The 25208-nt window shown below is 48.6% G+C and overlaps 5 protein-coding genes and 1 long non-coding RNA gene across 10 annotated transcripts; 3 read left to right on the forward strand and 3 right to left on the reverse strand.

Moving 5' to 3' along the window:
* Window positions 1–230: 230 nt before the first annotated feature.
* LOC118503973 lies at window positions 231–2136 on the reverse strand. The gene is made up of 5 exons (XR_004905235.1): window positions 2052–2136; window positions 1246–1865; window positions 1080–1153; window positions 885–1001; window positions 231–798 (listed from the first exon to the last, which is right to left on the reverse strand). It is a non-coding gene; the product is annotated as an uncharacterized LOC118503973 (long non-coding RNA).
* LOC118503936 lies at window positions 1896–5511 on the forward strand. Of its 4 annotated transcripts, none has more exons than XM_036037806.1 (7): window positions 1896–2037; window positions 3031–3585; window positions 4039–4443; window positions 4515–4621; window positions 4706–4874; window positions 4944–5142; window positions 5232–5511. In XM_036037806.1, exons 2-7 carry the CDS (start codon window positions 3153–3155, stop codon window positions 5389–5391), a joined length of 1473 nt encoding a protein of 490 aa, XP_035893699.1. In that variant the 5' UTR covers window positions 1896–2037; window positions 3031–3152; the 3' UTR covers window positions 5392–5511. The 4 variants fall into 4 exon arrangements, 3 of the variants coding, with proteins under 3 accessions (XP_035893699.1, XP_035893708.1, XP_035893717.1); XR_004905232.1 differs by having other exon boundaries at window positions 1897–2037; window positions 3031–3115; XM_036037815.1 differs by having other exon boundaries at window positions 1942–2150.
* Window positions 5512–5984: 473 nt separating this feature from the next.
* LOC118503920 (3'-5' RNA helicase YTHDC2-like) lies at window positions 5985–9969 on the forward strand. The gene is made up of 3 exons (XM_036037733.1): window positions 5985–6489; window positions 6563–7663; window positions 7738–9969. The coding sequence occupies exons 1-3, from the start codon at window positions 6291–6293 to the stop codon at window positions 9693–9695; spliced, it is 3258 nt and encodes a 1085-aa protein (XP_035893626.1). The 5' UTR covers window positions 5985–6290; the 3' UTR covers window positions 9696–9969.
* A 227-nt stretch (window positions 9970–10196) lies between these two features.
* LOC118503959 lies at window positions 10197–12711 on the reverse strand. Of its 2 annotated transcripts, none has more exons than XM_036037865.1 (3): window positions 11561–12711; window positions 11145–11388; window positions 10197–10997 (listed from the first exon to the last, which is right to left on the reverse strand). In XM_036037865.1, the coding sequence occupies exons 1-3, from the start codon at window positions 12177–12179 to the stop codon at window positions 10880–10882; spliced, it is 981 nt and encodes a 326-aa protein (XP_035893758.1). In that variant the 5' UTR covers window positions 12180–12711; the 3' UTR covers window positions 10197–10879. The 2 variants fall into 2 exon arrangements, with proteins under 2 accessions (XP_035893758.1, XP_035893747.1); XM_036037854.1 differs by having other exon boundaries at window positions 11145–11391.
* Window positions 12712–13473: 762 nt separating this feature from the next.
* Window positions 13474–15301, reverse strand: LOC118503952 (serine--tRNA ligase, mitochondrial). Its single transcript, XM_036037841.1, has 2 exons — window positions 14926–15301; window positions 13474–14865 (listed from the first exon to the last, which is right to left on the reverse strand). The coding sequence occupies exon 2, from the start codon at window positions 14844–14846 to the stop codon at window positions 13512–13514; it is 1335 nt and encodes a 444-aa protein (XP_035893734.1). The 5' UTR covers window positions 14847–14865; window positions 14926–15301; the 3' UTR covers window positions 13474–13511.
* Window positions 15302–15466: 165 nt separating this feature from the next.
* Window positions 15467–24443, forward strand: LOC118503921 (katanin p80 WD40 repeat-containing subunit B1). Its single transcript, XM_036037748.1, has 6 exons — window positions 15467–15947; window positions 16687–16814; window positions 16886–17219; window positions 17285–19178; window positions 19267–19341; window positions 22336–24443. The coding sequence occupies exons 1-6, from the start codon at window positions 15911–15913 to the stop codon at window positions 22571–22573; spliced, it is 2706 nt and encodes a 901-aa protein (XP_035893641.1). The 5' UTR covers window positions 15467–15910; the 3' UTR covers window positions 22574–24443.
* Window positions 24444–25208: the final 765 nt, after the last annotated feature.

A 25208-nucleotide genomic window follows, 5' to 3' on the forward strand; every position in this document is an offset into this window, starting at 1 on the left:
GTTGATGTCTGTGGTGCGTGGATTTAATCTTACCTTCTAGGTTCAGTCTTTGGCGGGCATGCTTCAATTTATTTTGGAAGAATGTTTTAATTTTTTGAGGAGTTGGAGTTACTCAGTGAAAGGTTCCAATGTGCTTAAATAAAGCAAGAATATTTTTATATCCAAACAACGGAATTTTTTGGTTCGGATGTCCAATTCCCGTCCAGCTCATCTCTATAACAAACTGTCTGGCAAATATGATGTCCATCGCTGAATGAAGCCTTTCTTCCGAGCTATCTGTTGGCAGCTGGCATTCCAGATATTCTTCAAATTCTTTTTTGTACTGTTGATCATTAAGCTGCTGATCCACTGCATCCAACATTTCTTTGGATGCGATCGGTTCCCAGTTGAATGAACTATTTGTTACCAATCCTGGACGAGGAGAGATTTTATCTAAGATCAAGTCCAGCTTAGTTTTAATAATTGCTTGATTTTTCTCAACAACTCGAACCCTGTTGGCGTGGTTAGTTTCTATTTCATTAAGTTTCTGGTCCAAATTTGTAATTTTTTTTGTCATGTCATCCATTTTCTGTCCAATTGAATCTAAAAGATCGCGCAATCCTGCGTCTATAGAGGATTTTGTTGTCTCTAGATTTATGGGACTATTGCTGCTTATGGGTTTGGAAATGTTGGGTTTGTTGGATGCGGAAACATTGCGGTGAACGATGTTTGTTGCAGGTTGGATGTTCTTGGATATATTTTTTGCCGTTGGTAGTTGTTTTATAAAATCTGGATGTAGTGTTGGTTGTGATGAGGAAGCTGTAACACAACGATGAAAAACAATACATATTACTTTTAATACTGCTCCCAATCTTTTAAACGCATGCCGAGAAAACCATACAAACCTGCGGAAACACTGCGGTGAACGATGTTTGTTGCAGGTTGGATGTTCTTTGATGTATTTTTTGCCGTCGGTAGTTGTTTTATAAAATCTGGATGTAGTGTTGGTTGTGATGAGGAAGCTGTAACACAACGATGAAAAACAATACATATTACTCTCAATACTGCTCTAAAGTTTTATGAACCAATATTTTTTATACCTGTAGGCTGCGGCTTCTCGGATAAAACATATTTTCCGTCTCTCATATTGAGCACCACAATCTTGCGTGGTGTGCTAAATGATTCGCCACATCGTTAAAACACGAACAAAGAGATAAATATATTATACATCGAATCCTTTGTTACATGTATTTTAAAAATACATACTTTTCCATGTTGCTTGGTTGCTTCTGTTATTGGATGTTTACGTCTCTACACAACACAACCGCAATAGCTCACACGGATCAGATGGAGGACAAGCAACTCGGTAAGCACAAGTTCAAATCAACTTATAACCCTATATAATTGATAACACAGAAAAGATACGATAGCCACCGGTAAAGGGGGGGTACTACACACAGCTATGGCATATGAATGAATAAGTATGAATTTAAATAAATGACAGCTACAAGAAAAAAACAAGATTTTTTTTCGTTTTTACTTGCTTGAAAACGGCACGTTTTTATTTTCTTTACCAACCAAGTTGTATACATTAAGACCAAGATGTATACATTACCACGCCATGACAGATGGTCCGATGAGGTGTTATTAAGACGTCTTTTCGTGGTCTTTTCGTGGGTGAAAAGACCACGAAAAGACGTCTTTTCATCTGTCATTTGGAGCCTGGGGGTCCATGTTGGTGCCGTCCAAAGTGGGTACAGCACGGCTATAGCGCTCTACACACCTTGGCCGAAATGCTATAAATGTCAAATAAAGCAGCTGTCATCGCAGGTGCAGCTGTACGGCAAGAAACGAATCCGTCCGTATAGCTGCGTGACGGTAGCAGGCTAGCACATTGACAGGTTGCGAGAAAGGAAAAAAATATAAAATGTATATACATATATATTTATATATATATATAGATGAGAGAAATTGCTAATAGTGCTTTGTGACCACCTTTTTCATATCTTCAGCGCAAACCTTACAAATATGAGGAATATCGTGTTCAAGTGACTTAAGGTGTGAATACATACCAGCAAACGGTGTAGCAATGGTTTGGGAAGTTAAGGATAAATTGGGCTAGGTGCAGTATTTAAAGAATGTGAGAGATGGCTCCGTTCTACGCTGTTCAGGTGAAAAATAACTGTCTGCCCATGTATTGGTAACACACAAAAGGAAATTGCGAGTGGCAGCGCAACGGACCATTTGGACTGGAAACGGATGAAAGAAACATGAATAACGATAACAGGCAGCAGTTCCGTTTCGCGTACAAACAGTTGTAAAATATGTCTTGTACAGCGAAAGGAGCCCCTCGAACAGCGATTGGGAACTGGCAGGAATACACATTTCCTGCGAGGTGTACGCACACACTCATCCACACGCGTATATATATATGTATATGCGCGGGTAAACTGGAGAAAGAGCAGTCAAAAAAACGCAAGAACATAGCTAAACAAGTAAAAGTTGTATTAAATGTTTTGCTCCGTAAAACGGTAGATCATTCTTGAGGTTTCATAAATCGAAACGAGCCGCCGACGCCAAAAAATTGCTGCCCTGCCGTGTTGTATCTAAATCATCCGGCTTCTTTCCACTCCCGGGCGAATTGTTTGCATTTCGCTTATATTTTATTTAAACTTACTTTTCGCTTACTTACGTTTACTTTGCTTAGCGTGAATAGCAGTTCGAATTGGGTGCGAAATGTTTTGCGGTGAGATCATTGCAAACAAATGTGTTTGATTAGATGGCTGCTGAGTCTGAAAGACAAAGTGCCCGATCCTGGACTCGCCCCATTGAGAAGAAACTGGAATCGTCTTGTTTTTTTTGTTACATGTTTGAAACTGCATCAGCAGTAGATAAAGTTTAGCAGGATTATTCTAATATTACTCAAGGAAGTGGGTTGAGAGTAGAGCATTAGTAAGCAAATTTAAGTTTAGCAGAACCGTAAGCCACATTCTCAAACTGTATGGACCTATTTTAATTGATTTTCCTTCAACCTTCCGCTTCTCGTTGCAGGCTACACTAGTTTACATTGTACATATTTATCAACGCACCTCTATCGCATTATTACGCCCACTAACCCAACTACAAGGATACGTACGTAAGCACGGTATAACTTATCTGCCAAACCCAACACCATGAATGAGAAAAAGCATAAGCTAAAGAACAGTGCGTGTAAAGTAGGCGGCGACCCGCTCAATTGTCCCTTGCCGCCGATAGACACGTCGGAAACGTACTTGCTGAAAATTAAAACCTGGAGCCCGGGCAAACGGTCTCAGTGCTTTGTCACGCTGTACCGTCACACTAAAAGCAATATTTCTACGATTCAGCGCAATTCCAATTCGCTTCGCACACGCTTATCTTGCTCCCATAACTCGCTGACCGATTCCATCAAAAATAAGGCAGACGATTCGGTATTCATAACGCAAGCGATGTCGCACGACGCATTAGACGACAACAAAATTTTAGATTTTTACAACGTTCCTATCGATTCCGACATCTACACCACGCCGATTGATTTAATACGGAACACGTACAATGCGGAAACGTCTTTTTATCGGAATCGGAATGGTAAGTTTTTTTTCACACACCCATGGGCAATTATTTAGTTGCAATTGTTGTCCAATGTCCATGCCTGCATTAGTATCGTTTTTCGTATGAGTTTTGTCGCCAGAAATTTTTCTTTTTGTTTGTTTCCCTAATGTCCTTTTTTTGGTCTTTCTTTATACACTGGTTCGTTTGGTTCCGTTTGGATAAACCGGTGAACTCCAAACAGAAGACGTGAGAGGCGGCGTTGCACGTGTGCTTTTTTTATATTTCATGGCGATTAGCCACAGTCGGCATTGAGCATAAGTTGCTCCTTGAGCTTGAAGCATACTTTTTGAGTGTGTGTGTGTGTTTGTATATTTATCTTCTCCTTCCACATTTAGATTCTAATATTGTTTACCTTCTTTTTTATTCCCGCACAATCGGCCTTCATTGAGTACGCGCTAATGCATACCGATATACATGTACTAATTTCAGAAGCGTCACAGAGAAACAGTTGGAACAATTTGTTGAACTACAGTGAACAGATCAGCTCGATTCACGAGCGCAAAACCAATAAACCCCACATTATATTCGACAGAAAGTCGGCCAAGGTCGTCGATAAGCATACGAGTGATAAGACGGACAGCAAGCGCAATTCGATTTCGCACGAGATACGCTCCCAGTGCAAAAAGTCAAACTTTTCCGTTAATCTTAAGCAAAAGTTTTGTAACATTTTTCGCGTGAGCCGCCAGCAGCATCACAAACCCTTTCTGGCCAATAAGCGGTCGATCGTTGCGGGCAGAGCGAAGGATAATGTCGTGTGCGCTAAGGACAAAAATGAAGGCACGAACGGCAAAAAGATAAACACGCCACGGAAGTTGCCACCACTTCCTGCCAATGGTACGTATTTGAGATGCACTCGCACGCAATCGCATTAATGACGCGCTGTGTTTTTTCTTCTGATTTTACAGAATCTGATTTAAGGTATCTAATGGGCGATACGAGCGACCAAAAAAGGAAATCAGGTGAAAGAAAATCGTCGATGGACTTTACTGCAAGCATAGAAAAAGTTCAAGAGGTAAGAGGGCAGAAAAGGACTCCCCCCCATTAAACCCTCAAAACCGATCTTAAGCTAATCGTTCGTTTTGGTTGTCTATTGCAGTTCGGTTGGTACTGGGGTCCAATAACATCAGAAGGTGCGGAAAAGATACTTTCAAACGAACCGGATGGTAGTTTTTTAGTTAGAGATAGCTCCGATGATCACTACATATTTTCTCTCACATTCAAACTAAATGGTACTGTACGGCATGTTCGAATAGATCAAGATCAAGGTAATGTTGTAGCAAGCCCCCGTGGTGCCAAGAATGCGTTCTGAATCCTTTTCTTTTTGTTATTTGTAGGATCTTTTTCATTCGGTTCGTGCGCTAAGTTTAAATCTCGAACAATAATGGAATTTATAGAGAACGCCGTGGAGCATTCGCGAAGCGGCAGATATTTATTTTTTCTGCATAGACGTCCGGAATATGGTCCCATGCGTGTTCAATTAACGAAACCCGTTTCGCGTTTCAAGCATGTGCAAAGTTTGCAGCATATATGCAGGTACGAGCAATCGCCCCGTTTCCCCGATTGCATCGTGTAGTGGGATTTTTATTAATCGCTTCCCTTCTCGTCTTCTCTGTGGTTTGCAGATTTGTCATCCATAAAACAATCAAGCGAAAAGATCTTATTCAAGCACTTCCGCTACCGAGAAGAGTGTTGGACTATTTGTGCTACAAAAATTGTCTTTCGGAGCGTACTGAAGCGGATTTACTAGGCAGCTTGGAAAAACCAAATATTATTCTTCGTTAGATTGGAAAATATTACGAACAGTTTTCTTTTCCTCCAAAACCTACAACCCCCCCAACCCCCCTGATAGTCGATATGAAACATAAAACTATAACAATTAAAACAAAGAAAAACAACTGAAATCACACACACATAACCTACCCCCTCGTAATAAAAACAAAACAAAATTGTGCTAAAGCCTTGTGCTTTGTTCGTATCGAGCATATCACAGCTAAAGGTAAATTTTTCGTCTAGTAAGATTATCGCGTAACGAACGGTTACGGGGGTCTCCAATATCCGGTAAGAATATTTCAAAATTTGGACAAAGCAAAGTTCGGTTCCAGGGTTGTAGCCATGCAGCGCGACTATCAAACCAAGGTATATCTAAAATATTTATTTTGTTTTGTTTATGTTAATCTTTTCCAAAGCGATACACAGTGAAAGTATCGTTCTAGTATTTTAAGATAAAAAAACAACAAATGTGGTTGTATGAAACGTAACTGAATTTCCAGAAAAAAAAACAGCAATTGGCTATACATTTGCGCTATGTAAACATGCGTACGGCTGATTTGCTGTAAAGTGTCGCACCTTTGATCTAACAACTTTGGGCGCTACAGCGGGATTTGACAGATACAGTAGGGCAGCTGTCGGGCGATCGTTGTATTGAAATGGTTTTCGTTGGTGTCGGCCTCAATATTCGCTAAATTGGACTTAACATTTGCTGTGCTAGAACCCAGGAACAGGTAGGAAACGCGTGTCGCGAAATAGATAATAGGTGCAAGTTTCGACACGTACCGGCTCGCAGCACGCATGAACGGCTAGCAGCCATCATAAGCACAGAAAGCTACGGCTGGATGTGTGTGGGCCCCGGGTGATTGAGCGCGCTATTCATACCAGAGTGCACACAGCGAGTGAAGCGAAAAATGGCATCGAGACGCAAAGCGAAACCCATCAACATCGAGGAAGATGTACGCATCTCCATCCACCGGCAGATCGATTTGTTTCTGCAGGACGAAAATCTGATCGAGTACGATTTTCCGCCCAATCTTACCAATCAACATCGGGCGTACATACACCAATACGTACGCAACAAGCAAATCAAATCAAAATCACAGGGAAAAGGTAAGCATAATCCAATCCAAGTATTCCATGTGTTCCCCTAGATAGCCCCCTAAACTTGGTGCTTGAGTTACAGGGGAAAACCGACACCTTACCTTATGCAAAACGAACCTGCCGGATGTGATGCACGACGATGCCGTGCTCAGCCTAACGTCTGAGTCATGGTTGCTGCTGGAAAAAATCGAACATTTGCAACGCCCCACCCGTGCGGCTGGTAAAGCACGCACGGGCAAAGGAAAGGCGAAACAGTTGCATTCCATCAGTGCTGCATCGGCAGCGCCTACGATACCACCACTGCCGGCTGGTTCGGTGGACATCGATGCTGCCCGTAAGCGTTTGCCGATCGCACAGTTCCACGAGCAGATAATGGCGTGCATGCAGCAGAACCAGGTGATGATAATTTCGGGCAACACGGGCTCGGGCAAAACGACCCAGGTGCCGCAGTACATCCTAGAGCGTGCCGCCCAAACGAAGCAACCGTGCCGTATCATTTGCACACAGCCGAGACGGATCAGTGCGGTCACCGTGTCGGAACGGGTCTGTTACGAAAGGAGCGAACCGTTGGGCGATACGGTCGGGTACCAGATACGACTGGAAACCCGTGTCAAACCGACCACGAACGCGGTGTTCTGCACGAACGGTGTTCTTTTGCGCTGTCTGATGGGTAAAGGGTGTGCCAAGTTTTTACAAAACGTGACGCACATCATCATAGACGAGGTGCACGAACGGGACCAGTACTCCGACTTTCTGCTGATTGCGCTGAGGGACAGTTTGGCGAAGAATCCGCTCCTGAAGATTATACTGATGTCGGCCACGATCGAGTCGGACACGTTTGCGAAATACTTTAACCAGTGTCCGGTGATCGAGATACCGGGCCGCCTGTTTCCGATCGAGATCGTTTTCCTCGAGGACATACTGTTCAACATGGACACGTACAATCGCAGTGTGCGGAATGTGCGGTCTGCGATGGCGAAACAGTTGAAGCCGGCACCGTCGGTGCACACCATGGACGAGGAAACGATCGTACTGATGAACGACATACTGGAGGTGTGCTGGATGCAACACGATCGCAACAATTTTCGTAACTTTTTCCTACTGATCGGGGAGGATAACATTCCGATCGATTTTAAGCACACCGAAACACAGATGACGGCACTCATGATTGCAGCTGCGAAAGGTAGGCTAAGCTACTGGTGAAGGGGGGCGGTTTATGCAACGCTTTCATGCACGTTTCTCTTGCACTTCGTCTAGATTACGTCGAAATCGTACAGAAGCTGCTGGACATGGGTGCGGATCCGCACGTACAGGAGAAGCACGGTTACAATGCATTCGATTGGGCTTGCTTCGTCAACGGGAATGGTAAATGTTCGGAGCTGCTGAAACAAGCGATGGAAACCCCGAGGCCAATACCGACAGCAGCCGCTTCCCACACGCAGCAGATGCAGCCGCATGACGTGAAGCTGCTGCTGGATGCATATCATACGTCGACCGGAGACGATAGGATCGATCACAGCCTGATCTTCGACATTATTATGTTCATCTGCAGCCAAAAGTCAGAAGGAGGCATACTGGTGTTTTTACCCGGGTACGACGATATACAGGAGCAGTACGGATTGATCACGAGCGAGGCGCCTGCGTTGCACTGCTTGCGCGTGTTCATGTTGCACAGCAAGATGCAAACAACCGATCAGCATGCCGTGTTCAAGCCGGTGCCTTCGGGAGTGCGTAAAATCATTCTCGCCACCAACATTGCGGAAACATCGATCACGATGGATGACGTGGTGTACGTGATCGATAGCGGGAAGGTGAAGCAAAAATATTACGACTCGTACACGTCCACCAGCTCGCTGGCGACCACCTGGATTTCGCAGGCCTGCGCCACTCAGCGTGCCGGGCGGGCTGGCCGTACCAGGCCCGGCATCTGCTACCGACTGTACAGCCGCACCCGCCACGCAGCGATGGATCCGTACGTACTGCCGGAAATATTGCGCGTCCCGCTAGCGGAAATCTGTCTGCACACGGCCATGATCATGGAGGACGCATCGATACAGGCGTTTCTCAGCAAGGCCATCACGGCACCGTCGGCGATGAGCATCAAGCAGAGCATCAAATATCTGCAGAAGGTGGGTGCGTTCGATGACGACGAAAACCTCACCGACCTCGGGTACACGCTGGCCGAGCTGCCGGTAGACGCCCGGCTGGGGAAGATGCTGCTGTACGGCATACTGCTCAAATGCTACGAGCCCATACTGAGCATCGTGTGCATTTTGAGCGTGAACGAGCTGTTCGTACTGCCGCCGTTTGCCGGCGACAAGGAGCGGGCGAACCGGATGCGGTACGAGCTGGCGGACAGCTCGTACAGCGATTGCTACACGCTGCTGCGCGCCTACCAGCGCTGGCTAAGCATGCACTCGGTGCACAAACGCAAAGAGCTGTGCAGTCGCATGTTTTTAAACCACGGCAAGCTGTCGATGGTGCACGATCTGCGGAACAAGCTGCACACGCACCTGTGCACGCTCGGGCTGGTGAAAACGTACGGTGCGGGCAGCATTAACCAGCTGAACGCGTTTGCCGGCAACTGGAGCCTGGTGAAGGGCGTGCTGCTGGTAGGGCTCTACCCGAACGTCTGCTACCAGGGCAAATACTCGAAAACGCTGCAGACACGCTTCGAGAAGAAAATCTTCATCCACCCATCGTCGGTGATCGGCAAGCGGGTGGCGAACGACGCCAAGGAGAACGGTAACGCGTCCTCGCTGCCGAGCGAATGGATCACGTTCGAGGAAAAGTGTAAGGTCGGCCGGGGATCGATGATCCGCTGCAACACGGTCGTATCGCCGCTAACGATTGCCATTTTTGCCGGACCGTGCACGCTGGACGAAGCGGGCTGCATCGTTCAGGAGGAGGACGGGGAGGACGACGAGCCGGACCGGTGTCGGCTGTCGCTGGACGATTGGATCAAGCTGACGACGAGCGTAAAGGTCGCCAAGTCGGTGCTGCACCTGCGGCAGGCGGTGAACGAGCTTTTCCTAAAGTTTATCGCCGACCCGCGCAAACATCAGCCAAGCCCGGACGATCTGAAGCTGATCGAATACCTTGGAAAGATGCTTGGGCAGCAGGACGCAGCGATTGGCTTAACGCACCAGCTGGAACAGTTTCGGGCGCGCGGAAAGCAACGCGAACCGACGGGTGGATATCAAGGTAGAAGATAAAACTAAGCAACCGGTAATTGGGGGAGGATGGGCGGTCCGTCCGGTGGCCGAGGCGACAACGGCGCCATCCAGACCGGCTCCCCGTACGCAGGGCTGACTACTATGCTACGGGTGGTAAAATCAAGTCACAGAAAGCCAGAAATGGCAGGCCGAGGTTGTAGTGCCACCGAAGAAGAAGAATTGGCAGGATACAACATATGGACGATATCAAGATATTAGAACTTAGAATAAAGAGCGAATGACTTCAGCAGTCAATGATATAGTATGCTGTGAATCTAAGCATGATGCAGGACGAGCCTCTTTTGACGACTCGTCTCTTTGAGGAAAATGAGGTCTTTTTGGACGCTAATAGATGAAGCACCTTGAAACCTCCAGACGAGATCCGGACTGGTCTAGATACGCTGAGATATGCTCTCTTGCACACGAACATGGAGAGAGAGAGACCAGCTAACCCACCCATTAACGGTTCTCAAAACGTCTTATTGTCGTTAAGATTTGTGCTGTGATGGAAAGAAAAAAACGGGAGAACACTTTATTGTTTATCCAACAAAAACTGCTAAACTATGGGAGCCTATGGAGGATGGTCGGGAGTTTGCTTTAACGCCACTACTCGAACAGGATTTGACATCGACCTGGATGCACATTGTGGATCATCACCCCGGTGCGATTCATATAGGAACAAGCATCGTAGATATGCGCTTCAGTCAAACCGTTAAACAAGCAGGAAGGTGGCGTGTTTCGCTGGACTGGTTTCGAAGGAGTGCCGCAGACGGGAGGCTATAAAGTAGCATCATTATGGATGGCAAATTGGCGCGTCTTGGTTTGGTTAGGATGGCGATGGGAGCATGTAACACAGCTAATGGTCGGTTTTACGCTTCAGTGGACGGGTTTTTGGCATGCTCGTTCCCATCGGCAGAGATTCTTTATGCGGATAGTGCAGGAACGAATCGCGCGTAACGTATGCGTCACGCATGGGTTGGATGTCATCGGATTGATCGGGTTCCATCGGTACCGGCTGGAGCCGTATGCGGGCCACAGATCGGGGAGGCGAGCTGGTCGGAAGTGCACTGCGCTGGTGGCTGGGGGCTATTAGAGGGTGCGTGCTGTACGACGATGTTGAGAAGATGCGCGACCCCAGCAGTTGGCTGCCGTTGGCAAAATTTGGGGGTTTCCCTTGGTGCGGTTTATGGGCGCGGTTTAATGGTTTTCGATGCCGGCGGCGGAATTTTGCTAAATCCCGCTGCATCAAACACTGGCAGCAGCTCTCGCACACGCCCAGGAATACTACCGTCAATCATGCGTCTAGTGGGAGGTTGGGGGGGGGGAAAAAAAGAATAACGGAAACGATGACCAACCAACCCTCTAAGAAGCTGCTGGCTAATCTAAAGAGAATGCGCTGCGCTCGGCGAAGTTTTGTTTTTTTGTTTTTATCGACCGGAAACTACTTACGTTCCCCGTTTGGTGGCAATCTTGGCCGCGTGTGGTGGTAGCTGGGCCTCGGTGGGGAAAAACGTAGCCCCGTAGAAGTCCAACCCGTTCTGCAGTAGGTGATTGTACTCATCGAGCGAGGCGAGCGTGATGCGTATCGGGGGCGGTGGCGATTCTTTCTGCAGCGCCACGTCCTGCTCGTCGATGGGTTTGCTGGTCGGCAGCTTTGGGACCTGGGGTTTCGTTTGGGGCGCACCGGCGGCTGCTGCTGGCGTCCAACCACACCCCCCCACCCCACGGCACGCGAACATCACACAGAACCGATAAAGACATACAAATGAGGGTACATAGGAAGGAATGAAGAGGGAGAGAGAAAGAGAGAGAGAGAGAGAGAGAGAGGCTGCATCAGTCGGGCGAGTGCTCGCACGGGCACTTACCGGTCGCGTGCATCTGGCCAGGATCCGGCTGGATCGCGGGCTTCTGATACTGCACGACCAGCCGGACGACCTCGACCACCGAGTTGAAGCGGTACAGCGAGTGCCGGATGTCTTCCTCCGGCAGGTCCTCCGGCACGTCGAATACGTACAGCATGAATGTCTTCTGCGGCCGGCACGGGATCGCGATCTTTTTGTAGAACCGTGCGCCGGTCACCTTGTGGAAGCCCTTCTTGAACACCGCCTGATAGTCTTCCGGGTTGGAAAACTTGAACAGTATGCCGGTGGCCGTCTTCGTCAGGCTGAAGCAACCCTTGAAGTTCATCTTTTCGCATATCAGTGCCGCCCGGTCCATGGACAGCTCGTGCGAGGGCGTCAGCAGGAACGCACCCTTGGCGAGAAAGTTCTCGCTATCCGACACCTCCGAATCGTCGTCGTCGCTCGCATTGACCGTCCGGCCCGCCGACCGCTTATCGTTCCACAGCACGTCGGACATTTTCGGACTGCCGACCGACGGCTTGGTTTGGCCGGTCGGCATCAGATTGCTCGAGCTGCGCTGCCGCCGATACTCGGACAGGGTTTTCTCCTGCTCCACATCCGACGTGTTGCCAATGTATGACATCGTGACCGGTTCTGCCTATCGGCCGGTAGGATGAATCTTTGCACACACGAAACACTAAGCGCACTGCTAGAGCGACTTCACGGCGGCCTGGCGCGATAGAATTCTTCGGATCCTTGTGGAGATGTGGCGCGATTGTGGGTGGGTTGGTTGATAGAAGAAGTTGAGATAATCCTGTCGGGCTGCGCACTCTACTCTCTCTCTCTCTCTCTCTCTCGCTACACAACACGATTCGGGACGTTACACCACTGCTGGCGTAATGAGAAGAAATCCCCGGAACAGTTTGCTTTTATACCGGCACCCACGTCAGGGTTCCAAGAGGGTATGTCTCGGTAAGCTCAACCATTTCTCGATCGCTCGCCGGGGAATGGTGGATGAGGAAACGCACCTCGTTAAGACAACGGTGGCGGAGCTGATCGGCAGCGCATTGGTGAACCAGAGCATCCCAAAAGAAGAAAAAAAAAATGCTGGAAGACAATTTGAATTGTTTCAAATCAATTTGAGCTCACGCATGCAAATTGCAGACCACGTGCGCGCACTCCACCCTCGGAGCACCAAACCCAATTGCCCGATGGCCCGTCGTGCTTCATTTATCACCGTGATACATTTGCAAAACCTTTGACTCAAACAGGTATGCGTAGGGGGGGTCTGTGGAGAACGAGAAAATTGTTTTATCCCGTCGTTGGTTGGGACCAATCGGCAGGAATTTCCTCCTAGATCTTGGCATCGTTTATTCTAATCTTTGCTTAATTTGTTCATACTAAATATCTGGATTCCGGATCTAGATTCCGGTTCTGGATTCTGTAACAGGAAGTAGCGCCAATGCACCATTTTCCTTTTCGAGTGAAAAGCTGACGATCGGTTGGATGTCGGGAACACTGTCTTCGTGGTCGAATACAGTTACGGTTTCAATATCGCATAACGTTTACGCCTCATTGCCCATGAGCTCGGCGGGATTTCGGTCGGTTGTCGTCGTAGCGCGCGCGCGTCTTTGGAAGAGTCAGTGGTCCAACGGGCGGTTAAGCTGTTTTACTGTTACTACCTACGTCAGCTGGATAGGGTGGAACCGCCACTGCAACTGTGTGTAGTCGGTAGCTCATAAATCTCGTGCTTTGGCTTTAATTTCCATGCTCTTGCGCAGAGAGTACCGAGGTGTGGTAAAAGGGGTAGCAAGTTTCCCCATTTGCTGGAATGCTGGGTTCGATCATGGGTGAGGCCTCGACCGATTCTTTCCAGCTCCAGGCGCTTGGCGTTGTCATCATCGATGCTTGTGTCATTATTTCTTTTCTCTCGATTATTTCTTCTTCCACTCTAGGCCAAGCTAGCTAGCTTTATTCAAAACGATTCCTCCTGCAGTAGCCGTTTCGTTAGCTTCAGCTCCGGTAACACCTTACGCCTGCGGATAAACTGCTTCCCGTGCATGTACGGTCGCAACACTTCCGGCACGGTTATGGTGTAGTCCTCGTTTTGAAAGTTTTCCAACAGTGCGATCAACATGCGCGGGATGGCGCACGCGGTCCCGTTTACGGTATGGGCAAAGTTCGTTTCCGGGCTGGCCGTCTCGGTCGCTTCCGGTTCAACGCGTATCCCGAGCCGACGGGCCTGATAGTCCGTGCAGTCGCTGCAGCTCGAAATTTCACCGTACATGCCCCGACCCGGCATCCACGCCTCGATGTCGTATTTGCGGTAAGCCGGCGCACCCAGCTCGCACGCTGGCATGTCGAGCAGCAGAAAGTGTAGCCCAAGCTCATCGAAAAGGCTCACCTCGATGTCACGAAACTCCTCCAGGACGGTTGCGGACTGAGCCCGGTTGCAAACGGCAAACATTTCCACCTTCGTAAATTGATGCACCCGATAGATGCCTTTTTCTTCTTGCAGTGCCGATGTCTCCGCCCGGTAGCATCTGCTCACAGCCATCAGCTTGTACGGGAGCTTCTCGGTCGGTATAACACGACCCGCAACGTATCCTGCCAATGCCATCTCAGACGTGCCGGACAGGCATAGCGATTCCCGCTCGCTGCCACCGTTCAGCTTGTACACCTGATTGCGCTCCCCGTGCACGCTCATGCCGCAGCTTTCAATGATACGGTCCGGCAGCAAATCGGGCACGGTGATAAGCTGAAAGTTGCGTCGGTGCAAACGTTCCACCGCGTAGTTGATGAGGGCGTGCTCAAGCTCGGCTAGCTCGTCCGTCAGATAGTACGAACGATGGCCGGTAAAGTTGCCCAAGTTCTCCATCCGGTACAGGTTCATTTTCTTGCAGATATCGCTAAACTGGAAGTATTTCCGATCGGTACGCTTGTGCTGCTCGTTGAATCGTTTCAGCACACGCGGCTCGTTACCATACTCGAGCACCAGCGGATGGGTACGGTTGGGAATTTTGGCCATTTCCGCTTCCAGCTCGGTTGCTAGTTTGGTCCGTTCGCTTTCCGGTAGTGCTGTGCCCGCAACGAGCTGTTGGTGAATAGTTTGCACCCGCCGTATATCGCCGATTCCCTTCCGGTGCTGTATGTTGGCTTCTATGCTCGGTGCATTGGCAGGGTTTAATAGGTACTCCCTATCGAAGCTGGCCTGTGGAAGGATGAAGCGATGCTGGGACATACGCCGGACCACGGTTCGCAGCATGTTGGTGCGCCTCATCACTGGCATCACGCAGCTTGGTACAAACATTTCTTGCTTTACAGCGACACTGGAAGGTTAACAACAATTTTGGAGCTCGATTTCTCACATTATGCAAGCTTTACTTAACCCAAAAGCATTATGTTGCTCCGTCGCATAAACATGCCGGTTCCGTCAGCCTGTGCTTGTTGTGGGTATCTGCGTTTTGACAGAAGCAAAATCATTGTTGTTGATGTGTTGGGATTTCACATAAAAAAAACTATTTTCCTTTTTATTTCTGCAATCCTACGGTAACGAAAAGGGGGTTTTCCCCTGTTATTTCATCACAGCTATTTGGGTGAACCAATTCACATTTACATTGTATTGATTTTTCTTACAGAAATACATCGTTTCATCGCAGCTGTTGCTAAGTTTCATGGAATGTTCGCTACCAACATCTTTTAAACCTCAGCAGAAATTATATCATTAGTGTGAGAATGAAATTTAGTATTTAAAGCGGAAAAAACGGCACCCAAAATACTTTTTGTTGGGAAATTGTAATTTTTCTTCAACGGAAAAATAAATAAATAAAGTACGCGTTTATACGCGTGCGTTGTATTCTACGGAACGGCTTGCGAGGCCGTCGCCCACACGAACGCAAAGAAAGGCATCGGCTGGATCATGCTGCGAGAAGTAAACCAGCGCCTATCAACCAATACATCACGGAAGCTTTTGTTGTGTGTGTAGCTGTCAGTCGGCCTTGTTTGTAGAAAATCGGCTCGTAGGAGAGCATATGAAGGCAGGAAAGCAAAGCAAAGCAAAAAAAAAAAAAGTTGCAACGAGAGTGTGACTTGTCTCGACAGTCCGAAAATAAAGACAAGATTCTTGGGGGCCAGCACACCGTACGGCCGCAGTCGGTGGCAAAAAATAACACAAAAACCAAGTGAAGGTGGTGATCGGGACACGGGCAACGACGACGGGTTGGCGCAGCGTTTTGCTTCGGTTGCACGAATGATTACGCCCAGGGCCCGTCCGCTCGGAACGCGTACGATCGTACCGAAAAGGCATTGACTTGCTGTAGGGTCCGTACCAGGACGTTGATATTTAGTGCAAACTGCAGCGGCTGCATCTAGGATATGGCATCGGTGTCTCGGAAGCTGCCGTCCAAACTATGTGAGTGTGTGCCGGAATATCTATGTGGGAGGGAAGCGCGTTACCATCTTGTGTTTTTTTTGCTTGTTGGTGTGTGAATTGATCATCTGCCTGCGGCAGCCCCCACATATGGTAGAACAATGTCCTTCACCGTCGTCGCATCGCGGTCGGTTTCTTTGCTTTGTCGTGCGGGCGGTTGCAAAAACCGGAAACAGCGGAAACCCCGATCAATCAGACCTATCAAACCTTTTCTCTGCTAGTGGACCGAAAAATGTCGCGAATGTGGCGAGCGCGACCGAGCGCACGCCGCAGCTGCGACAGAGCGAAAAAAAAAACGCGCAACATAAATACGACAACCAGCTCTCGCACCCTACCCCAACATCCCACACACGGTTTGCCTCAGGGCGGAGGGAGCATTGTGATTGTGTGCTGAGACACCGTCACCGTACTGTAAAACGTACGGACGGTGTGTTGGTGCAACGCAGCGCAAGGTTATGTGCCGCCTGTACCAAATTAGGCATAGTGCTCGGAGTCGCTGCTGCCTCTGCAAAGAAACAACCGCGTTAAAACGGGTGGCAATCTACAGCAGACGATAGTGCTTAGAATGCGCTTTACGCAAAGTTCTGCAGCTGTGGAACGCATTGAACGTACAAGCCACCAACTTCCTTATGCCATATAGCTTCCATACTCTCCTCGTCAATAGAAAAACAAACATAATTATCCATAACTGACTAAACGATCGTTCTCTCCCACCCGATAGATGCTATTCAAGCTCATAGCAGCAAAGTAACATGCCTAGACATTGGAGAGACCGGACGCGTGCTGGTTACAGGAGGCCAAGATCGAAACATAAAGCTATGGACATTCGGTGACGAAAAGTGTTTTATGGTAAGTCTAAAAGCGTGTGGGTCTTGCCAAATGCATATCGACTAACCATCATTACTCCATGTGCTTCACAGACACTGCCCGGTCACAATTCGTCGATTGAATGCGTGAAATTTGCCTACTCGGATGACTTTGTCTACTCGGCAGACGATACGGGAGTCATTAAGCGGTGGAACTTGAATGCATCCGATTCGACCTCCCTGTTCGGGCACATGAAGAGTGTCCGCACGCTAGACTTTTATCCATACAGTGACACGTACCTCGTGTCCGGCAGCAACGACACATCGATCCGGCTGTGGGATGTGCGGGATAAGGTGTGCATTAAACGCTATCGGGGTCACATGTCGCACGTAAACTCGGTCAAATTTTCCCCGGATGGTTCGTGGATTGCGTCGGCCGGTGCTGAAGGTAAGACGTTGTGCTAGAGATGCATCCCTTGGAATCGTACCCCTAATGGAACTTCCCATCCACAGGAAGCGTTATTATATGGGACATCAGAATGAGCAAGCTGTTTATGGAGTTTACCGAACGACAGACACCGGCCACGTGCGTCAAGTATCATCCCACCGATCTGCTGATGGCTGCCGGCCGAAGCGACGGTACGGTCGATCTGTACGATCTCGAGAAGCGGCAGCTTATAACGCAAACGCCCGCACTGCACAGTTCGGGTGCGGTTGCCGGTGGCCAACCGGTGCGCTGCATCACGTTCGACGAGAGTGGCAAGTGTTTGTTCGTCGGTACCGGGGCCGGCATTACGGTGGTGGGATGGGAACCGGACCGCGAGTACGATCGAATCGATTCCAACTGGAGCCAGCTGGGCGACATGAAGATTGCCGGCTCGAAGCTACTGTTCGGCACGTACGAGGACGCATCGGTAGCGATCCAGGCCGTGCCGCTGGGCCATCTACGTGCCTTCTACAACACTCAAAGTCAATCACAATCATTCACCCACAATCAAACGTCTCGCAAGAGCTTCAGCCGTGGTAGCGGCAAGGTGCGCCTGTCGATCGGGGCCGGTGGCAGTGGCGGGGGCGGTGGTGCGAGCATCTCATCCGATGCGGGACAGGATGGCGAAGCTGGCAGCGGCAATGGGGGCGGGATGTCGCCGAATTTAAACATCGAAATGATCGACGAGGAAGATGCGACGAACGGTAGTGCGTTCGAGTTTGATCTACCACCCACAAAAGGAGCGCTGGACGAGCTGGGAAATGGACGGATGGCGGTCGGTGGATCGAACGTAGGATTCTCGTTTCCGGCAGGTCCGGTAGAAACGGGATTGATGCCATCGGCTGGTCCGCTTGCAAACAATCACTATCTAGTGCGCGAGGAGATGCAGATGTACAATCTGACCAATCTCGACTACTATCCGCTACCGAAGGGAATCGTGCCAGAAGCAGAAAAGGAAGATTTTCCCGTCAACAGCGCGCAACCACCGGACTACGCACCGAAGAGTGCCAGCCAGCCCATGCCCGGCGGGACGAGTTCGATGTACGTGAATGGGAATGCTGGTGGGACCGGTGGATCCGGTACCGGCAAAAGCGGTGCAACCGGTGCGAGCGGTCGCATCGGCAATGTGCGTTCGACGGCCGGCACGGCGTCCGATCAGCGACGACCGGGAAGCGTTCACGGTGGTGGTGTAGGCCATAGTCGATCGGCCGGGAATCTGGTGCGTCGGCTTGCCACCTCCAAGAGTACGCTTGAACTCAACAAACTGCCCGCGGACGAAGCGGTAACGTTCAAGAAACCGATCAGCCGGGGCAGCTCACCCATACGGCAGCAGAGCCACGCACCACCGTACCACAGCACCGGGTCCAGCTCGAGCAAAATTCAGCGCAGCGAAAGCAGCGCACAGATCGCATCCCTCCGCAACGGTACGAACGGTGGCCCGGACCGGGCTCGGCCGCATAACGCAAACGTGAAGGTGCAAATCGTCACCAAACCGGTACGGTCCAAAACCTCACTCGACATCCGTCACCACCATGGCCACCGCAATGCGACGAGTGGACCGGCGAGCGGTATGTACGGGCAGCGCGTGGCATCCAGCGTGCATCCGAACGCACCGGACGAGGTGCTGGCCGATTATGGTGGCGGCAGCAGCAGCAGCAACATGGGAGCGCTTATGTTAGATCCATCCACGCACGGATCCACCATTCTGCGGTACGACAGTACGAGCATGGAGTACGAAATACAGATGTTGCGCAACGAGCACGACACGACGCTGCAGGCACTGTGCAATCGCTCCGCACTACTATCGGCCATCCGGAACTACACGAAATCGGGTGACGTCACTGGCGCGCTGAAGGTGGCAGTACGCATGAACGATCAGCATATACTGGTCGATGTGCTTGGCGCAATATTGGAGAAAACGTAAGTCGAGAGGATCCGGACCGTAAATGGGCAGGAATCTAGCAACGATCTTACTAACTGTTTTGTCTGTGATTGATTTTTGTTTCAGCTCCCAATGGACTCTCGATATGTGTGTGCTGCTATTGCCAAAGGTGTACGATCTGCTACAGAGCGAATATAAATTGTAAGTAATATTCTCCTTTTACCAACAACTGCCAGTTTTATTGGGGCGACACTGGCCTTTCACACCTCAGAAATCCGAGACCCAGATGCAATTGACACACAAATTGTCGTTCAATTAGTGTCATTTACCTCTGTTATTGACCGGGAACTCTTCCTTGGCACTATAACCTCGAGAGGTCTCTTGGGCCTGCCATTTCTGGCCATTCCTTCTGTGACTAGATTTTACCCGTAGTAAAGTAGTCAGAATGTTAGTTAAGAATGACAATGGCCAACATCACATGCCAGGTGAAGGTGGATGGAAAACTCTCAGGGCCCTTTGCTACTACCAAGGGCCTGCGATCAGGGAGATGGGCTTGCCTGCCTCCTTTTCAACCTGGCGCTACAGAGAGAGCCATCCGCGACTCGGAGGTGGAAACTTCGGGGACCATCTTCTATAAGTCAATCCAGATCCTGGCATACGCTGATGACATTAGACATCATTGGTTTGAGGCTCTCCTATGTAGTAGAAGCTTGTCAAAGGATCGAGCGTGCGGCACAGAACCTCGGGAGATTAACGAGTCGAAAACCAAAATGATGGTGGCACCACCAGCGGCCCTGCTAACAAACACAGATTTACGCACGGGATGATGTACAGATAGGTGATCGCACCTTCGAAGTCGTCCACAACTTCACTTATCTGAGGTTAAAAGTCTGCACCGACAACAGCATTGATGTTGAGTTACGCGCACGGGTGCTGGCATGCCAACCTCCACTCTAAATACCTGTTGCGACGGACGAAGCTGCGGTCTGTACAGAAAATTTATAGTCCCAGTACTCACATACGCCTCTGAGACATAAGGATTCTGTCCAAAACTGACGAAGCCCTCTTAGCCGCCGTTCGAGAGGAAGATGCTCAGAAGGATTTTTGAAGCCCCGTATGTGTGGAAGGACAATGGAGGAGCCGCTACAATGACGAGCTCTACGAGCTGTACGATGATCTCACTATCGTGCAGCGCATTAGACTTGCCAGGCTCCGGTGGGCTGGTCACGTCATGAGAATGACACCGGACGACCCAGCCCTTAAAGTCCTTTTAGGCCGTCCACACGGACAGAGGAGGCATGGTAGGCCCAAATTGAGATGGCGAGTGATGGCGATTGGCAGACGACGGCGCTAAACCGTGAGTGGTATCGAGGATTGTTGCAGCAGGCCAAGACCGCAAGGCGGTTGTAGCGCCTGATAAGTAAGTAAGTAAAGTAGTCAGTCCTGCGCACGGGATGGCGATCTCTGAATGGGAGTTGAACCCCGGTTCTGCCGTGTGAAGACCGGCGCCGCTGTCATCCCCGCCAGCGCAGCAGGCTTAGCCGTTAGCAAGCGTTAGCCTACGTAACGTAACGGTTACATGCTGTTGTATGCAATTTTTCCGTAACGTACAGCGTAAAATAGGGAATTCCTACTGCTATCCCCTTGTATCGCTCAGGAGCATTCAGGGGATGTTCGACAAAAAAAAAAAAATGGAACGAATAGGGAGGGGTCAATGGTATCGCGCAACCAAACAAAACAGCCTGCCTGATAGTGTGTCCTCCGTTCCCTGAAAGATTGTGCATCCGTTCGTTTATAGCGAAACCCTCGTTTAGGTGGTGGATGTATTATTGTCACTCCTTGATTTTACTGCACGAGCGAGCCTCCGCTTCGGAGGGAGTGGTTTTCCCCCGGTTTGTACACGGGCAGGGGTCGAACGTAAGGGCAAGAGCGGAATATGCGTGTTACAAATTTATCAGCAAAGCACAAAGTGCGATGGCGATTAAGCTCAGCACTGCTGGTAACGCTGACTTGCTTTGAATCGGTAGAAGCGGAATGTGATTTGTTACATGTATTAGTGCTTTAATGACGATCGACAATATTATCTGAACTCGGTAGAGCCCTGCCTAAACAATCGTGCCTCGCGTTACGTTACGATGGCGACAGAAAGGACACCGAACGATAGATTCACGCGACGAAATCTCACTCCACTAGTGGTGAAGTGGATAGCGAAGCGGGCGACACAGCATACATATTAATAAAAAAACAACTGCTCTTGCTGCTGCTCCTGTGTCTCTCGCTACGCTGCGCCATTTGCGCGCATTGTTCGGCGCATTAGTCCCATGGGTGCACAGTCGCCATCGTTTTATGCCGGACCGGTCGGGAACCAACTCCGCACCACCGTACTGCTGATGGGAAGATTATGAAAAGTATCTATTACGGGTGCCTTGCTGGTCTGGTACGTTCCGGCTTGTTTTAGCCGGTTCCGGGTGCTCAAATTCAAGTGATATCGAGCGACAAAAGGTGTAAGGGGCGATAAAGTAGATATGAGATTTTTCTCTTCACTGCTCCGTCCAATCCCCTTTTCGTTCGCGCGAACGGTAGGTAACCAGTTTGCAACGGTTTATGACGAATGGCAGCAGTAATGGCGGACCGCTTTCGAGAGTGGGTCCTGTCCTGTGTTGTTTCGCTACACTCTTGGTGATTTGTTTCGCAATTGGGACCGAAATTTACCCGAAACGGGGACGTGGCTTGCGAAACGATACACTTCAAAGCCTCCGTTGGTGAGGGTTAATGATGTTTTGGCAACCTGGATATCTGCCGGATAGGTTTAATGCTGCTCCGTTGCGTATCAACAATATCGAATTACCACCGGGAAGTGCTGTATGCGTAATGTTTGACATTGTAATTTGATGTGTGTGTGTGTTTTTGGTGCGATTGAAGCAGCACAAAATGGAAGCGAAGATGAGCCATTGGTTTGGTTGCGTAAAATGGTCCCGCGAGGACTTTCAGCGGGGACGACTTAGGAATGCTTGAGGTGTGTCGTAGTTGATATTGGCGCCTGGAGAAACTGGTCTACGAAAGCTCCAACACTTTATCATCCCCTTTTTCTTTGCGGTTGTAGTGCCAGGGAAGAAGAATCCTCACCGTGTGGCGCTACCAAACTTCATCGGTAATACATTCTCTCTCTCTCTCTCTATGCCCTTCCCTATACAGCCACTGCACCCGTGCCTGCGATACGTTACGCGTCATACTGTCCACGTTTTTGCCCGTGATACGGGAGAACACAGATCCGTGGGGCGCGTGTACGATCGGCGTCGACGTTAGCCGGGAGGAGCGCCAGAGCAAGTGTCTCGAGTGCAAGAACTGGCTGCTGCGAATACGAAGTTTGCCGGAAAACCCGAGGGCGGGCAGCAGCTTGCAGCAGCTGCAGAACATGATAGTGGACATTTGATAGATGCTGTACGCCGGTCCTGCCTTTCCTTTCCTTCCCGGTTCCGGCTGTTCTTCGTGACGACGGATGCAAGCTGTGGTGATGGCTGCGGTGATCAAGCGGACCATTGCTCTCGGGATCCCGGTTTTTATTCTTTCTCTAACCTCTAATTGACAGTGATTTTATAGTGCGTGTGTTGGGGGCGAAAGGACACGACGGAGCGTCCTCAATATTAGCGCCCAAATAGCGCGGACTCCGTTCCAACTTTACGACTGTGAGCTATAGCGTCAGACACAACAGATAAGCCGGTTCACATTCACATGGTGATCGAAAACCTCAACTGGAAAATGGCCTTTACCGGTCAGCGTACACGGTGCGCGACTGAAACGTGTGGACTGGAATCCGATTGCATATCATCCTATAGCAAGAAACTAGGTAAGAGAGCGAGAGATGGCGGGAGGATTAGTGTGATTCAACTGTAGCTTTCAAAAAGCGTATTGCCTGCCAGATTGTGCTGCATCCTTCCATGCCATGTGTATGTTCCCCGGAAATGTTGATTGATTTTTTTGCTCTTCGAACTCTCGAAAGCTGAACATTTTAATGGAATTATAACGTATATTTTGAACTTTTTGTTGCTGTTATTAACTATTTGCATCACAAGCGATCACTTTTTAACCTCCAATGAAAACCCAACGGCAGATTGAACATTTAAAGACATCCCATAACAACGCAAACATAGTCGAATAAGAGCCGATTTCGGGCTCTCCGGGATTTTCTATCCTTGCCTCCATGTTTTTTTTTTTTTAAACCCGGTTAAAGTGGTAAAGATAATATAGGAAGTGTAAAAAAAGAAGAGTAATACAATTTTTGCATTTGCGTCAGATTAGAGATTTGCCGCTGTGCCTACCCTTTTCCACACGTGCTCCCATTCCTTAACTTATATAAAGCTCGCATTTTTGCTCTAGGCTGTATGACTGTGTTTTAATGGACGCTTTCGCTTTTGTAATTTAACTTTTTTTTTTTTTTTGCTTTCCTTCGAACAAACCCATTATTAATGCTTCTGGTTAACGATATTTAATAAGACTGAAGGTTCTGTCGTTTGCTTTTAATTGAGGATAAGTAGAAGGAACCGGCCTGTACTAGGATACACTAAACAGAATATTAAAAATCCATGCTCTTTTTGGGGGCGGTTAGAAGCCGTACTCGTAATGACTAATAGGAGATCACTTCATATAAGCTAACGCGGTTATTGTAGCCGGCAGTTTTACGAGGAGGAGTAGGGAGAGTTTGCTGTAACATATTAAGTTAACATTTGCTCTGGAAAACCGAACGTGTTGTTGAACTAGCAGGAGAATGATGGGACAAAAGGTGTGCGTGCGGATGTGTGTGAGAGTGCGTGTGTGTGTGTGTGTGTGTGTAGTGATCGGCACTAACCAAAAAAATACTAGATTTACCTTGAATAGCTGCATGCCTAAAAGTATATAGTGATATACATTTGAGCGCTGGCAACGAATGCTAGGATAGTTAGGACAATAACGAGCAGATATGGATCGCCTAATATACTAAACCATGTCCTCCTTCGTCACCTTGCGTCCTCCATCCTTCAACCTCCTCCCCCCCCCCCCCCCTCCCTGCTACCATTTTCAAACCACAGAGAGTCACACACGAAGAAGCATATAACGGTAGAGATCACTAAAATTACTCAAGAGTAATAACACCTAAAGCGTGCTGTTGGAAGAATCGTTAAATGGTTTGCTGTCGATATTCAAAAACACTCCTGGTAAATGGGAAGAAAACAATCGAGCTGTACATTGAGCGTGGACATACCCCTTCAATCTGCACAATAATATTTTAAACACTCACGAAGAAATACAAACCCCGAAACTTCGCATATATTGGCCTTACGGATGTTACGGAATTGCTCAATTTAGAGGAAGCAGAATGGTATTTAAATACTCAGCTCGAGAGAAAACTTTTCGTAACACACAATCAGCGTGAATGCAGTGGAGTAAAGGTCCAACGTACGAAACAAATCAAGACAAACATTTGTACAATAATGTTGAAACGCTTAGACGGTTTGCAGGTTTTAAATTAATAATACAGAAACCAACTGACAACTGTTGTAAAATGTACAAACCGTCAACCGGTTTCAGGACCTCGTTTTAATCATAACACAGGCTCTACAGACAGACGTGTTGCTGCTGCTGCTGCTTTTTTTTTATGTCGAATGCATTCAACTTGCTTGTTGTGACTACATTTTAATTGGTAGGACTTAGCTTATTTTATTACGATTGAATTCGCCAGCCAACACACCGGCACCACACGCTAAAACGCAAGTGATATTCGACTGAAACGAAGCGACAAGATAACGATGAAGAAACAATATCAAGTGCACGTGATAAACATACAAATAGCAAAACGAAGCATTGATGATGATGATGGTGGTGAGCCAGGAGGAGAGTTGTAAAAAGGAAACACGGTTTTTTTTTGTTAGAAGAGCAAACATTACGATGGTTTTTAATTAAAAGTACTATAATAAAACAAACGAAATGCCTAACTTCAAAAAAAAAAAACAAATGGACGTTTACTTCGGATGCAAAAATGATGACAAGTCCTGGGGTCCGTGATGAGGTTGATAGGCTTCAGTTTTCGCTTA

Source organism: Anopheles stephensi, chromosome X, assembly GCF_013141755.1.
Source record: "Anopheles stephensi strain Indian chromosome X, UCI_ANSTEP_V1.0, whole genome shotgun sequence".
Taxonomy (NCBI): Eukaryota; Metazoa; Arthropoda; class Insecta; order Diptera; family Culicidae; genus Anopheles; species Anopheles stephensi.

Coding starts and splice junctions, on each gene's coding strand:
- LOC118503936 (XM_036037806.1), top strand. CDS start 3,153: ATGAATGAGAAAAAGCATAAGCTAAAGAACAGTGCGTGTAAAGTAGGC. Junction 4,875..4,943: donor TCGAATAGATCAAGATCAAG/GTAATGTTGTAG, acceptor TGTTATTTGTAG/GATCTTTTTCATTCGGTTCG. Junction 5,143..5,231: donor AGTTTGCAGCATATATGCAG/GTACGAGCAATC, acceptor TGTGGTTTGCAG/ATTTGTCATCCATAAAACAA.
- LOC118503959 (XM_036037854.1), bottom strand. CDS start 12,179: ATGTCATACATTGGCAACACGTCGGATGTGGAGCAGGAGAAAACCCTG. Junction 11,392..11,560: donor TGGCCAGATGCACGCGACCG/GTAAGTGCCCGT, acceptor GTTGGACGCCAG/CAGCAGCCGCCGGTGCGCCC. Junction 10,998..11,144: donor ATTGCCACCAAACGGGGAAC/GTAAGTAGTTTC, acceptor ACCTCCCACTAG/ACGCATGATTGACGGTAGTA.
- LOC118503921 (XM_036037748.1), top strand. CDS start 15,911: ATGGCATCGGTGTCTCGGAAGCTGCCGTCCAAACTAT. Junction 15,948..16,686: donor GAAGCTGCCGTCCAAACTAT/GTGAGTGTGTGC, acceptor CCCACCCGATAG/ATGCTATTCAAGCTCATAGC. Junction 17,220..17,284: donor TGCGTCGGCCGGTGCTGAAG/GTAAGACGTTGT, acceptor TCCCATCCACAG/GAAGCGTTATTATATGGGAC.
- LOC118503920 (XM_036037733.1), top strand. CDS start 6,291: ATGGCATCGAGACGCAAAGCGAAACCCATCAACATCGAGGAAGATGTA. Junction 6,490..6,562: donor ATCAAAATCACAGGGAAAAG/GTAAGCATAATC, acceptor CTTGAGTTACAG/GGGAAAACCGACACCTTACC. Junction 7,664..7,737: donor CATGATTGCAGCTGCGAAAG/GTAGGCTAAGCT, acceptor CACTTCGTCTAG/ATTACGTCGAAATCGTACAG.
- LOC118503952 (XM_036037841.1), bottom strand. CDS start 14,846: ATGTTTGTACCAAGCTGCGTGATGCCAGTGATGAGGCGCACCAACATG.